Source organism: Thermobia domestica, chromosome 2 (assembly GCF_964235325.1).
Source record: "Thermobia domestica chromosome 2, izTheDome1.hap1.1, whole genome shotgun sequence".
Classification (NCBI taxonomy): domain Eukaryota; kingdom Metazoa; phylum Arthropoda; class Insecta; order Zygentoma; family Lepismatidae; genus Thermobia; species Thermobia domestica.
In genome coordinates, this window is record NC_137455.1 from 134,557,472 (window position 1) to 134,573,884 (window position 16,413).

The 16,413-nt window shown below is 35.3% G+C and overlaps 1 protein-coding gene across 1 annotated transcript in view; it reads left to right on the forward strand.

Annotated features, from left to right (window-relative positions):
• Positions 1-167: 167 nt before the first annotated feature.
• Positions 168-16,413, forward strand: part of LOC145675649 (myrosinase 1-like) — a 56,853-nt gene continuing 40,607 nt past the window's right edge. Inside the window, exons 1-5 of the mRNA XM_081746216.1 lie at positions 168-320; positions 5,872-6,005; positions 8,253-8,387; positions 10,733-10,855; positions 14,536-14,719. Coding sequence (XP_081602342.1) covers positions 170-320; positions 5,872-6,005; positions 8,253-8,387; positions 10,733-10,855; positions 14,536-14,719 — 727 coding nt within the window. The 5' untranslated portion in view covers positions 168-169. The remainder of the gene's footprint in view (positions 321-5,871; positions 6,006-8,252; positions 8,388-10,732; positions 10,856-14,535; positions 14,720-16,413) is intronic.

Genomic DNA, 16,413 nt, shown 5'->3' on the forward strand with positions numbered 1-16,413 from the left:
ATTCTCTTGATTTGCTTCCTCACAGTGAATATAAGTACAACGAAAAGTAGGTCAGGTATTATATTAAAATATCAAATAGATAATATTATCTTCTTTAAATCATTTGATAAGGAAAGTTTATATTAAAAAGATAGGTAAGATAATAAATTTCACAAAATACCAATTAACCATGTCCATGTTTACTATCCTCTTTCTGTTTGGTATTTTGAAAGTTTCCTACAGTCAAGATGACGAATTTTACTACGACACATTTCCTGACGATTTTCTGTTTGGAAGTGCTTCGGCTTCATATCAAGTAGAAGGAGCATGGAACGTCAGTGGTAAGTTCAATGCATTGATTTTATCATATAAATATATATTTTGTTATTATACAAGTAATTTTAACAGAGAATCAGCTGAAAACTTGACAACTCACAAAAGCATGTGAAATTAGTTGAAGCGAGCGTAGCGCGCTTCTATCATTCAACTAAACTGATATTTGTGTTTCCGTCTATCTTCCTGTTCATTTGTATGTCTGACTGTTTGACTGTTTCATGATACCCCTCGTAAAATTTTATGAAACTTAGTGTGTGGATTCTCCCAATCTCTCGAAATAACTCCATCTTTTGGGGTTGAAATCCTTCAAGAATGAGGAAGAAAACCCATTACAAGTTGCATAATGACACATACATATTTAAAAAACAACTTGAAAATTTTGACAAAACACAATGCATATTTTATTTAATAGGCCATCCGCGGGTGAAAGGATCAACTTTCCCCGAACTTCGATAATAATAAGAAAATTCTCCTCATACCTTTCACCAAAATACGGTAATTCAATTTTGATCGAATAAGATATATACTCGTATTTTATTTGAGGCTTACCAATCATTCTCATTGTAAAGATTTACAGTCAGTCAAGAATTCTTCCTTCTTGATATTTTAAAAGGCAATCCACAATAATTTTCATAGTTATTCAATATTTATAAAATATGATGTATGTATTCATTGAACTAAAAAAAATACCCGATTTTCATGCAACATGACGCATATATTCTTCAGGCCTTCGAGGAGCCGCGGTGGCTCAGTGGTAGAGCACTCATTTTTGGCATATGGTTCGATCCAAGCTTCAACCAAATGGGCTTTCTGGACTTCCACCAAGTAGTGGACAAACACCATGCTCGTTGGTTCCCTTTGGGATTTCCCGTTTTCTCCCACATTTATCATTCCAACACTATCATCCATCTTGTCATCGCTATTTCCCTTAGCTTCGGACCAGAATTGAAGGATATGGGGAAACACATGTTAACCTTAATTTTAAAAACGAATGAACTGAATGTAGAAAAAAAACAATGATACCACTCATTTGAGGTAAACTGTGGAAACAGTTCAAGGGAGAAACAACAGCATGATAAATATGTTGTTTGAAACTTCTTTCTACAGTTCAGTTTATGTGAGTGTTATCATTGTTTTCTCTGTACTCAACTCACTCCTTTCTCAACTGCGGACTGCCATTGTTTATCCCCATATTCCTCAATTGTGGGACGTTAAATTTAAAAAATTAAGGGCTTCGAGTTAGACCTTTAAGCTGATTAAATTAATAAAGGGTAAGTAGTCACATTCACCCCAAATTTAAGATTATCTTTCTGGGTAACTTCCGTAATAATAATAATAATTTATTTATTTATTTATTATGAATGATTGCGACCACAGCCTAAGCCATAATGGTCATATATACAAATATATACAATAGGATATTACAAGAAAAAATACAACAAAACAAAGAAATTAAAATACATGAAATCATGACAATCAAGTAGAGAAAAAGAGAAAAACATTAACACGAGTTGAATTCAAACTAAATTACAAAATAAAATTACAAATATATCCTCAATTCAGTAAAGATTCAATTAAGTAGGATATATCACTAAAAATTTACATATGTAAAACATAAAAATAAACAAATTTTTAAAAAAATTAGTAATAAAACACATGAACAAATATAAACCATATGGATAAAAGAAAGACATGAAAATTCAATAGACAATATACAAAAAAGGTTAAATTAAGTATTTTAATTAAATATAACAATCCAAAAACTGTTTTCTAAGCACTAAAAAATTCGAATCGAAGAAATCAATTTTGAGTGACTTTTTGTTTATGTTGTCAACACAAATAAATAATGGCGAACCAACTAAATTACTATTACACAGTATAGGACAATAAAGCCTAGATTTATACAAGGGAACTTTAATAAACAAGTATTCAATTAAGTTCAGTTTCGCATGTATTATATCATGAATAAATTTAATTTGCCTTAAATTACGTCGAACTTCAAGAGCAAGTAAATCCAATCTAGCGAGAATCTCCCTATTGGGCAGATCGTATAGTTTAAATTTATATTTTAACCAGGCCAGAAAGGAAATCTGGACTGACTCCAAAACTTGAGTAATGCTAATGAGGTTACGGTTCCAAATCAAGCAAGCAAATTCCAACGTACATATGCACAATATAAAATTTTGCAAGTTGTAATATCCTTAAAATCTCTAGCAGCCCATTTGATGAGTCCCAGATTCCTTCTAGCCTTGGAAACCATGGTTGAAACATGATGGTCAAAAAGTAATTTAGAATCAATCATATCACCTAAATCTTTGTTAATTGAAACAGGTTGTATTCTATACTGATTTATTGAGTAAGAAAAATACGATATATTCGTTTTCCTGGAGAACGCTATACTTTTTATTTTGTTCATGTTTAATGGAAGTGAATTTTGTACAGACCATTGGTAAACTGAGGAAATATCGGCTTGCAATTTAAGGTGACCCTGATTACTAGTTATTTCAGAAAATATCTTCAGATCATCAGCGTACAATAAAAAAGGACATTTCAAATAATTACCAATATCATTCACATATATTAAAAATAATAATGGACCCAAATTGGATCCTTGAGGAACACCCGAAGAAATCTTGTAAACAGATGACTTAGAACCCATATAACTAACTACGAATTTACGATCAAACAAGTAGGAAGCGAACCAATGAATCAAGGATTTAGAAATTTCAAAGAAATGAAGTTTATTAAGAAGCACATGATGGGATATTTTATCGAAGGCTTTAGCAAAATCAAAATAAATAGTATCAACTTGACCACGATTATATACAACAGGAGAAACAAAAGTCAGAAATTTATTCAAATTTAGTTCAGTTGATTTACCCTTCAAAAAGCCATACTGTTCAGGTATAATAGAATGTTCAACGGAACTATAAAGATAATTGTAAATGAGCTGATCAAAAATTTTTGGTACAGTATTACATCAAGAATAGAAATAGGTCTATAATCAGTTACAGACCTACCTGGAATTGGAATCAGTTTTCGGAATTGAAGTTACAACAACAGTTTTCCATACACTAGGAAAGAAATGAGGTGCTAAACTCTAATTAAACAATGATGTCAAAATTGATGCAATTATTTCGGATATACCTTTAATTATAAAAATCGGAATTAGATCAAGACCTACAGAAGCTCTAACATTTAAAGATTTAATAACATGTGTTACCTGTTTGGTAGAAAAAAATATTTGATCACTACAAAATTGATTGGCCATAAAAGTAACATTATTATCATTCACATTAATACAGGGTGCGGCACGTAAAACCGGCCCGTCGTAATATTCTGATATATTGTGCTTTTGGCAACACTTAAATAATCTACCTTCCTACCAAGAGATGGCGTGTCGAGGTCGGGTCGACTTACGTGACCTGCAGCAGTCACGTGCAGCCGCAGCCACTGAAACTTGTCGAAACCAGTTGAGAAAAAGGCCTCGTTGTGTTAAGCTGGGTGAGTGTCAGTGTGTGGTAATGCCGTATTCGATACCCGAGCGTGTTGCCATTGTTGAAGGGTTCATTCTCACTGGATCTTTTGTGAAAACAAAGAATTTGTTTCGGGAGAAATTTCCAGGACGTTCTGTGCCAGCAAAAAGCACCATTCAGGAATTGATTGAAAAATGGCGGCGTACAGGATCGGTTCAAAATGCTCCCAGGAACAGACGACCATCTGTCTGCACACCTGAATTAAAGATGCAGGTGGAGGAGATAATGACAAGAAGTCCTCGAAAGTCAGCCAGGAGATTGAGTCAACAGGTTCATGCCAGTGAGAGAAGTTGCAGACGTGTTTTAAGGGGACTGAAGTTAAAACCGTACCGGATAAGTGTTGTGCAAGAACTGAAGGAGCCTGACCTGCAGAAGAGGGTGCATTTCTGTTCATGGCTGTTGAGCAATGTTGCCAGTGGTTTCTTGGATCCACTAATGCTCATCATGAGTGACGAGGCGTGGTTCCACCTGTCTGGGTACGTAAATTCCCAAAAGGACCGATATTGGTCGACAGAAAATCCACACGCAATACACCAGGTACCCTTGCATGATGAGAAGATTGGTGTTTGGTGTGCCATTTCCGCCACACACGTTATTGGGCCCATATTCTTTGAGACGACAATGAACAGTAACGTGTATATGGGAATCCTGGAGGAGTTTTATACACACTTGACCGAAGAGGAGCGTCAGTTATGTTACTTTCAGCAGGACGGTGCAACATGCCACACATCAGCTGCATCATTGTTCCTTGTGCATGAGATGTTTACACCAGAGAGGACAATCAGCAAAGGCTTGTGGCCTCCTCGGTCACCAGACTTGTCCACGTGTGACTTTTACTTACGGGGACTGTTAAAGGGAAGAGTATACGAAACAAATCCACACACAATTGAAGAACTCAAGACCAGGATCCAGGATGTCACCAATAGCATTACAACACAAGAACTGACAAGGGTATATATGAATCTCCTCAATCGTGCTCACATGTGTGTTGAAGTGGGCGGAGGACACTTTCAGCACCCGCTGTGAAGGCTGCTGTGAAGGTGAGTAGTCATATTCAATACATTACATTTCATTTATGTGTTGTAGTTAATCATATTCAATACATTACATTTCATTTTATGTGTTCACTTTACGTGCCGCGTGTTCACTTTACGTGGTTTTACGTGCCGCACCCTGTATCATCATTATGATAAATAGCTGCAAATATTATTATTATTATTATTATTATTATTATTATTATTATTATTATTATTATTATTATTATTATTAGTAGTAGTAGTAGTAGTAGTAGTAGTAGTAGTAGTAGTAGTAGTAGTAGTATTAGTATTTCGTTATGCAAAGTCTATGCTTTCTTGAAATTCCATTAGTTGGAATTGAAATTGGTTAACGAAAAGGTGACATAAATGTAAAATTGAAAAACAGAACCGGAAAGACGATGTATAAAAATGAAAAAAAAAAAAACTTTCGCTCACATCTTAAATACAGAGCATCACTCGTGCATATTTTTATGTTACTTTTTGGCCTGTTTGATCGTACCTGTAAATGAAAATCTGTGGCAACAGGAGTATTTGGTAAAATACATTTCTTGGGAGGAGGAGTTTAGTTGTAACAATTTTCATAAAGTAGGTTAATGCATGAGTTAGGTTGTCTTTTGGGATGCAACAAACCTTTTTAACTGGATCCGAACTTCCGGAAAACTTATTCAGGACTGACTTCTGAAGAGGTTTCAGATTTAACTCGAAAATAGACGGCCAATAGAAAGATTTACACGAAGTCAAGCTTGTTTGACAAGTTCGCTCAGCTCAATTCTGCATTCTGTATATTTACGTACGATTATTTCAGACTAAGTTCTTAACATGGATTTAAAGTGAACAAAATTTATTAAAATAAGAAGTTTGTGTCTTAAAATTAGTGTTAGGTTGTTGCTAAATGAAATATATTATCGAAAATGTATCTATACCAAATAAGGATAAAGGTTATTTCGTTACAAGAAAAAAAGTTAAGAAAATTTGATTTTCAGGTAAAGGAGAAAGTGTGTGGGACAGATTGGTACATGAACATCCCGAGAAAATAGTTGATGGTACAAATGGTGACGTAGCTGCGGATTCATACCATTTATATCTAGAAGATGTTCGAGTGCTCAAGGAACTTGGCGTAAGTAGAGAGTCAAGTACCTTCATAAAGTTTAAAATGAAAACATGTATTTATAATTTTAAAAAGAGGTTCATTGATATACGATGAAAACCTGAAGCTTCGTACGAAAACGTTGAATCATAAGAATAAGCGAAGTAATGAGTACCAAACTGCATCAAGCACAGAGAAGCCGGCTTCTATATCACTATTATAAGTTTGGCGCATCACATCTAGCAGGACTTCAATATGTAATTGTCTGTGAGTAATATGTACGTGCCAGTATAGTTATATACATGACAAGAGTATTGGTTGTCTTGTCTCGAAAAGTTGTGGTAAAAGTAATAGGACCTATCTCGTCTCGCAAAGTGTACTTGCTTCTATTTGAAGAGCTCTGTCTGGTCAGTAATACTCTCTGTTGTCTCATTTCATGGGAAAGAGTATGTGCGAGTGCGTGGCAAGCTGCTTTTCCGTGCCCAATTTTACATATACCGAACAAAGTGTTGGAGTCAGTAAGCACTATATGTGACGTATTCCTCTAAGATTCAAAATATGTGACCACGAGAGAGAGAGAACGAGTACCATTGTTATTTTCAACAAATGTGAAGGTAACCGGGGTCTGTGTCTAGGTAACCGGAAGAGTATCGAAACACAATCGATTCACAATAATATATCGAGACACAATAATATATCAAAATACCACCATATCTCAGTTCATTCATTAAATTATTATGCTTTATTACTTGTCTATTCGTTTTCCTCACATATAACTAAATAACATATAGAAAGTTTTTGACTTTTAAGTTTATTTATCTTGTAATTCAAAAGGTATACGAGAAGCTGAAACGAAGGGATATAGCTCATTAAATATTGGGATTAATATGAGGATTGTAGCCTATAGGTTATAGCACGGTGTAAGCAAGAATTCAGTAATTATGACTTCATTACTCAGATATTCTTCGCTAACCATATAACCACGAGAAAGCTCAAAAATACAGTATTGCCTCTGGAATTTAAACGTCCTAGAAGTCGAATAACTTGGAGTAGGAACGAAAAATTCGAGCAAATTTTGCCGAAGAATACCAACGCTGCTTTGGAATACGAACGCCCAGCGTGTTTTTGATGTGTGTGGGGGTGTATGTGGATGTGTGTGTGAGAGTGAGTGTGTCCATACACTATGTCGTTCAGTTCGTTGTGGGAAGCTATGGAAAAAAACATTTTAGCTCATTTTAGCTTTTTCTCTTTTATACTTGACTTAATTTACATAATAGTAACTTAATGTATTCGCCATGGGCCCTGAAAAGATTATTTTATTTAAGTATTATACATTATTATTATTATTATTATTATTATTATTATTATTATTATTATTATTATTATTATTATTATTATTATTATTATTATTTAATATTTTACCTTAATGCCACTGTATTTACTGTTAAAGTCGTGAAAATTCGAGTTCATAGAATAACTCCAGGAAAGGATTTTAAAGGGGAAAAATTTGTCTTGGAATTCGAACGATTTGGAGCTTGAATACAGTTTTAAAATATATTAAATCCGTAGTGGATTAGAATTTAGCGTCTCTTTCAGCGGCGAGCCTTTACGAAACGTGGACCTACATAAGCTTAACGTGGAATGCAACCTACATGAGCTCCCACCGGGAACCGAACCCGTACCTATCGCACCAGAGACCTTATGCTAACCATATAGCCACGAGGAAACTCCAGGTTGAGTTGAGTTCATTTTGAGTTTAACGTCCTTTTCAGCAGTGAGGCTGTATGAGAGGGGACCTACTGATTAACGTGGAATCCGAACCACATGAACTCCCGCCTGGGATCAAACCCGGATCTCCCACTCTAAAGGTATCAATACATATCCCAAATTAATTGAATTGGAGATAGCTGTTTCCTTCATTTATCCCGAATAACAAAAGATTTCAATTACTGTCCTGAGTGAGTTTACTAAAAAGAAAAACGCCGACATACATCTTTTCTAAGCGAGACTGCCCCAAATTGCGTCTCGTGGGCAACACCAGCAAGGAGCAATTTTGTTCATATTACTTTTGCAATATGTACCGGTTCCTTATGGAAGAAAATTATTTTTCATTTTTTTATTGCTTGGGTTTGATAATTGATCCCTATTAAATGGGTCAAATTTTAATATGATAGAAATATATATTTGACTTACCTGAAAGTGAGTGGTCATTATTATTTTTTATATTTTCTCTAAAAAAAAAGGCAAAGAAATAAAGTTTTTCTTACAATTTTTCAGGTGGACTTCTATCGATTGTCAATCTCATGGCCAAGAATATTGCCAACTGGAGCTATTGACGTCATCAACCAAGATGGTATTGATTATTACAATAACTTAATTAATGCGCTGCTAGAGAATAACATCCAACCCATGGTAAGTTTTAAACCATCATCTTATATTTCAACTAATATTACTTTTACATATTAAAATCGCCAATAATTACGAAATAGCAGACGTATCCATTCTTCGAACTAGAAAGGTCTATATTATTTATTCGAACAGGAACAATATACCGAAAATAAATAAAAAGAATGAGAAAACATTTCGATCTCGCTTCCAGTAAATTCGGCTGAAAGAAGATAAATTGAGAAAAATTAAATCTTCAGTTTAACGAAGGGGCTCGATGACTCAGTGCTAGAGCGTTAACCTTTGCTGCATGGGGTCCCTGGTTCGATCGTGGACCCGCCAAGTGGGCTTTGCGGTGCACAAACACTGTGTTCGTGGGTTTTCTGCTGGAGTTTGAATTAGTAGGAAACATATCCCAAGAAGGTCATTTTGGTCGAAATTGAGTTTTCCTTTCCAAGTAGTGAAGGGAATGGAAAATAGTGTACCTTATAAGTAGCAACAGACAGTTCATCTGCTTACGTAATGTGCAGTGTATTTTTCGAGCCGATCACTAAATGAAAGTGAACATGATATATATTTTTTTTTATTTCAAGCCGAATATTTATTTTAATTTTTTCATTGTTTTATTTCAATATTTCGGCCCATTAATTTCATATCTTGTTTTACAGTTTATTTATTTACTTATTTATTTATTTATTTAGTTAGTTAGTTAGTTATCAGTAAAGTTTCTTAGCCAATGTTTTGTATATTGGTTATCGAAATGCCTTCCTAAACCCAGAATATTTCATATTCTGTTGGTAAAAAGTTACAAAATTATCTCTCTTTAGCCAGGACATAGTTTCATATATACTGGTTATAATATGTCCAGAATGACCAAATGAAGACTTGATTACCTTATGCACTGAACACATCCATAACAATTTATATTAATGCACACTTCAGTGTAGAAATTCCTAGGTTGCTGACTTCAGGGTAGAAACTCGTGGGTTGCTGATGAATCCATTGTTCCGTGGCCACGGTGTTCTGAATTCCCCTGTCACAGGTGAAACGTTGATTTTTCAGTGATATATTTAAGGAGCCGAAGATATGGCAATTACATAGGGCTGAACGGAGGCTGTTTGAGGACTTCCTATCGAAATGTTTTTACTAGATGGAGGATCTTCTTGACCACATGTGACCTGACGTTGTCCTGGAGTAGTAGTACTCAGTTCCAGAGCTTCTATCTGCTTGTTTTTTTATGCCTTTTAAAGCCTCCCCAACGTATTACAGTGTCGTTCATAAATTTTTCAAGCATGTGTGCCTTCTCCACGAAGAAACTGGATAACATCTCGTTGAGCTGATCTGGAGAAATCAATAATGTACCCGACAACCCTAATTACTTTCCCCAACTGAGAAAACAGCAACCAGGCGGCACCGTTCACGATTGCAAACTGAGAATTACTACATGCCATCTATCAGCAACATTATTTTTAGATCAAGAGATCCAATATATTTCAGTAAAAAAAAAAAATGTAGGCATTATATCTGGAGAACTACATATAGTGTAGCCAAACCCAAACTATCACTTAACTCAGTATAATGTGCTTATTCCGTTCAAAAAAAAAAAAAACGAAAACTCGATTTAGGCGCCGTTCAAAAATTTTGTGTCCCCTGATACAAAAATCCATCAAAAGATCCAATACATTTCAATTAAAAATGCTCTTGTACGCCTTATATCTAGAGAACTACATATAGTGTAGCCAAACCGAAACTAGAACTTAGCTCAGTATGGTGTGCTTATTCTGTAGAAAATAGAAAACTCGATTTAGGAGCCGTTCAAAAATTTTGTGGCCTGATCCAAAAACTAATTATTAGTCAAGATCGCAATATTTTGATGCTTTTTTTTTTGATCATTATAAAATCCCTGGCCAAGATCGCAATTTTCTGATCCATTTTTTGGGATCATTCCTAAAATTTTTGTTTGCACTTCGATTGGATACAATGCCGCTATATGAACTCCTTTTCATTTGAGTAACTCTTATATTTAAGCAAGTTATATATATATATATATATATATATATATATATATATATATATATATATATATGTTGTATATGTTATTTGTATATGTTATTTAATAATAATTGTATATGTTATTTACCGTAATTTAAATTACATATATGTTGCTCTAATCACAGAAGCTGAGAGAGCACTATGTCTAATGCATAATACAGTAAAAACGAGGTATTTAAGTGTTATATTATTTCTTAGAATTTCGCATATAAATTAACTATTTATTATTAACATGAATGAAAACTAAAATCTAATAAGATAGCCAATTTTGGATTGAAAGTAGAATATTGAAATTTAATTTTCTGAATATGTTCTTTTAGATCACATTATTTCATTGGGATTTGCCACAACCGCTTCAAGATCTTGGAGGATGGGCTAATGATATTATTGTTGATTACTTTGAAGATTTTGCAAAAGTAGCCTTCACAGAATTCGGTGACAGAGTGAGTATATTATTTTATTCTTTCATTCGCTTTTCAAGAAAATATAGTATACCCTATATATGTATATGCACATACATGCTCGCGTTTTCACTGATGTTATTAAAAAGATAACATTCACGATCTTTCAAGAACTTCTACATAAGTTAAACGACATTTATTATCTTAGCCCAGTTAATATATCATTTTGAAAAAAAAACTATTACTATTTTGTATTGAACCCCGTATGGATTCACTGACTTTTCAACTATTCCTATGATAGTAAATATATGAATGTTAGATTAGGCAAGAAGTGAGTTTCCTATGATATTAAATACAATTGCATTGTATATTTTCATTTTTTATGTAGGTTAGCTTGCCGTTGCCAGTGGAACAAAAGATCTGTATGTACTGTAAACTTTGCTTATAATAACAAATTCTTATTCTATTTACATTATTCTTTTGCGGGTGGGAATTTTCGACTTATAATAATATATTAAAAATTTTATTTTGTTCGGAGCAAGAAAAAAGTTTTTTTTTTTTTTTCATCATTTCGTCTCTGCTGTCTTTCTAATATGAGCAGGAGCAGATTGTCGCGACTTTATTTGACCCATTTGCCACTAAAACACTTGGTAATATTTTTTTCGAGAACACTTATATACATGTTAATCCAGTGGACTTGTAAATGCTTTATTGTCAAATAGGTGGCGCCAATGGAATTCAAATTATCAATTGTTATATGGTGGAAAATATCAACTCTTAGTTGTCGTGCATGGCACAAGAGATCCGAGTTCTATGCCTAGCTGGAACTCATATGGTTTGGATTCCACGTTAAGTTGTAGGCCCTCGTCTTATATAGTCTTGCTGCTGAAAGAGACACTGAGCTCAAAACCATTCAATCAAAATCTTAATTGCCATGCATTGCGGCTTTAAGATTATTGAGTGTGTGGTGTTGCATTTTGTCTAGGGAAGGAATTGAGATGAGACAACACGAGATTTCAAACATTCTCGGTCTCGTCTCGATTGACAAATAGTGGTCTCGACCTCGGTCTCGTCTTGACTTGAAAATCGCCGTCTCCTTCTCAGTCTCGTCACAATTAACAAATGCTTACCTCAGTCTCGAGGACCTGGTGTCGGTCTCGTCTTGATAGTCTGCGTGCTTCCCTCAGAGTAAGCGACCATGTTTCGCAACCATACGCACAATAGGCATGATTATACCATCATTTTATACAGTATTCGCGACGAGAAAAGATTTTGAACATAATAATAATAATAATAATAATAATAATAATAATAATAATAATAATAATAATAATAATAATAATAATAATAATAATAATAATAACGGTATAGTTAGTAAAACGTCTGCTTAGTAACAGTAACAGGAAGGAAACGTATTCTCACGTTTTACCCTGGTTCCATTGTGACTTAGGAATTCACTCAATCTTTGTGAAATGGATACCTGGGGAAACCTGATGGTAAAGGGTGCTGAAATGTTGTGCTGACCACCAGTGTTTCTTTCAGAAATAATATTCCTGGGGGCACACTCAGTATTCTGGGGGGGCACTGCTGATACTGTTCTATTTATTATTATATTATAAACGTATTATTTTGGTCTGCTCCGGGGGGCACTCTCAAAGCTCCGGAGGGCAGTGCCCCCCCAAAAAAAACAGATCTGGAAGAAACACTGCTGACCACATTAATCACGATCATTACCGAGGTTATGGAGGTATAAAGCCTTACTGTCCTTGAGCCTGACACAAATGGAAAACATACCTGTATCGTCTATTTTCATGCAAGTAACGTTTTTCAACGTGTATCTATTCTGAACTACAAATAGTGAATTACAGCAAACTGTGATGGCTCAGTGGTAGATTATTCGACTCTGGTACGTAGGGTTCCTGGTTCGATCCCAGATCGTGTCAAAGGGGCTTTGTGCTGGACAAACACTCTGTGCGTGGGTTTCTCCGAGTTCCCCCGTTTCCTTCCTTTTCTTCATTTCATTCATTTTCATAATCACTTTATATTTTAGCCCACACGGCATGTGTATGAGCCGTATATATAATTTGGTAGAAGTGAAGTTTCTCTTTAAAATTGTATAAAAATATAAATAAATTTGAAAATGAAATGAAATGAAATCTTTAAGTCTAACGTCCCGTGCTTATGCCGGTTAGACTAAAAGAGACGGTGATTATGACAAATGAATGAAATTGTGAAACTAAGAAAGTGGAGAAACGGGAGAACCCTGAGATAACCCACGCACACGGTTATGGAAAACCACAAAGCTCACGTCGCACGAGCTGGGATAGAACCAAGGACCCCATGCACCAGAAGTGAACACTCTACCATGAACCACCGCGTCCCTCTGTAAATAAATTTAAATCATAGGAAAAGTTTGTATTAACTTGAAACTGTTACAGTACAAAGCAGGAACCACAAATATTTAGGAAACAGGGACCACAAATATTTTAGCATACAGCACTTTAAATTTACCTTGATAATTTAGAAAAATAAAGAACAAATTATGCTAAGAGCCTCCAGCCTTTTTGGCTACTAGCCTGAGACTATGACCGAGGCATGTAGAGTCAGTCGTATGTGGTGGGGATTACATTATTGCTGTGAAAATAGTTTTAGGATGCCTAATACTGAATTCGTATCTTCACTACAAATATTAGGAGCTAAAGCTACATTTTGTGTAGAAGTAAAGAAAGAGAAAGAACGAAAATGTTTGTAACACTTTCATGGGTTAGTGAAAGTATTTATTAAAGGAATTTTAACATACGGTTTTACCTCATACACTTTAAATGTAAAGTGTTGGTTCATTCTCTTTCTCCCTCCACGGTCTTGGCTTATTCAAAAAAAAATCCCCTACTTTATGTCAATTTAAAGATTTTACCATCAGTTTTAAATGAAAATTGGTACCATTACTGATACGAGCAGTTGTACTAAAACAACAAGAAATTTTAAAAGCATCTTTCCCTGGAGTATTCCTGAACTGTGTGAATAAACTATTTTAGGAGCTTCTTTATTTGCTTTACTAAACTAAATTTCGGAATACTAAATTTAGAAACATGCTCTTTAAGTAATTAAAATGACTGGAAAGAGAATAAAATATATTGAATTCTAAAAGAAAATTGTGTTCAGTTTAAAACACTTTCGATATATTATGATCAGAGGAAGCATTTGCTCCCTTTCTCCCATATATACTCCTATAACTACGGCTATCCAAGGGCAATTGTTCCACCATCTTATATGTAACGTAACAATGCTCGAGATGAGACTGAGATCGAGACAAACATTTGTAATTCGAGACAATACCGAGACGTCTCGAGTAAGACTCGGTGTTGAGTCTCGGTTTCGTCTCGATTTACAAACATCCGTCTAGAGCTTGGTCTCGCCACCATTCCTATTATTTTGTCACAATCGTCAACTCTGTCTATAGCAATTACGTGGAAACACCGCACGGCGGATAGCTGATCGTTTAGATGCCAAGAGACTCAAACTAAATCTCTCTAGTTCTAATAAAAATCTGTTCTCAACCATTTCATGTCGAATTTGATACCTCGAAGTTACTAAATCAATGAGCTTCTTACGTCAAGCTGTATGTTCTTGTAGACTATCTTTTAAGAATCATTCATAACGCATGTTATTATTATTTAAGTCCCATTCAAACAATTCTGACATTATTTCGCGAATTGTTTCAGGTCAAACTGTGGATAACAGTCAACGAGCCAGGAACATTTGCTGTAAGTGGATATGGAGGTACTGTTCATGCACCGGCACTAAATGCTCATGGCATTGGGGAATATCTTGCAGGTCATAATGTTATTAAGGCACACGCACGTGTGTATCATCTATACGACAGAGAATTCAGGGAAAGCCAACAAGGTAAAAGTGAATTGTATACATGTAGGCTAATATTCTAACTTAATATTCTGATTAACGTCTATTTACATCGATGGTGAATTTTTGGTACAGTTAAACTGTTCGCACGCTTACAGAAATACTTATTTTCAGCAGTGTCATTTCAGATTTTGCCTGGGGTAGAAAGGGGAAGCAATGTTCTCTCCGACATAAGTTTCATGTTTTTTTATTATTATTATTGGTAATTAGTATACAATTTATTAAAACATGCAATTTTCAAATTCAGGGAGAGGGCTGGCGTAACTAGGATATTTTTCTCAGTGAGGGGAACATGCCCCATGCTCCCGAAAATTGCAAGAACCTTTTAGAAGACCTTGCTGTGATAATGTTTTATTGCTTACTCAACCCCCTTCCCCGCCCGAATTGTCATTCTTCAAATTGTTTAGTTCTTTCTGCCTCTCTCTCTCTCTCTCTTTCTTTTTTAAACTTCTCTGGTCTTTTACATGGGTTTCCTTCTAAATTGGTCTCTTTTATTGATTCATTTATTTTCATTTTTCTCACTTCATGTTTTTTAAGCACAAGTTTTATGTGTTTTAACCCGACACTATCATAGATATGGATCAGTGAAACTTATTAAATCATAAGCGAATGAAACTTAATTTCAAACATGACACCATTAACTTCATGTTGTGGGTTCAGGTAAATGGTAACGTTGCATTTTCATGTAACATTGGGTGCATAAAGAATGTACAGCCCAAATGGCTGGTCCGACTTAAAACAATTCCTTCACTTTGGATTGAAAACATCATATTTGGAGACGGTTTTCCCTCTTACATTTTGTTGTAACTCTCATAATAACAGAGTTACTCTGTGTCAAGGGACTTTTCAGACACTATATATATATACCCTATATTTACAAAATATGGAAACACCTGAAAATTGCACTTTACCTGTATTAAGACCGAGTTGGATCACCTTTATCACGTAAAGCGGACTGCAGTCAACGGGAAATGGAGAAATACAGGTTGCGTATGATTAGCAAATTCGCCAAAGCAGCTGCAAGATGTTGTAGAGACGATGGTGGTGGGTAGCGGGCTCGCACCTTAGTCTCGAAAACTGACCAGAAGGGCTCAATGATATTGAGGTCTGGCGATTGTGGAGGGCATGGCAGATGTGACACTTCATCTTCATGCTCATCAAACCAGTCCTGGACGATGTGAGCTGTATAAACAGGGGCTCTGTCATCTTGAAACACAGTATTACCATCTGGAAACAAAGTTTGCACCATGGGATACAGCTGATCATTCAAAATGGCTACGTAGTACTTGGCAGTGACATGTCCATGCAGGGTGATGATGGGTCCGGCAGAATACCAGGATATAACTACCCAAATCATCACTGAACCACCGCCATGCTTCACTCTTGGTAACAGACAGTCTCTATCGTACGCTTGTGCTGGCGTTCTCCATGTGTAAACTCGGCCAGAATTGGTAACAATGTAAAGAAAGACTTATCCGACAGATGACAATCTTCCACTACTCCATTCTCCAGTTTTATGAGTGTTTCACCATTATCTCCGTATAGCAGCATGGTCAACAGTCAAGAGTGGTTTGGGAATTGCAGATCTACCATAAATACCCTGCTTTGGAGTTCTCTTCTGACTGTTTTGACCCCAACAGGGTTTGTAAGCACTGTACTCATCTCAGCTGTGACTCTGC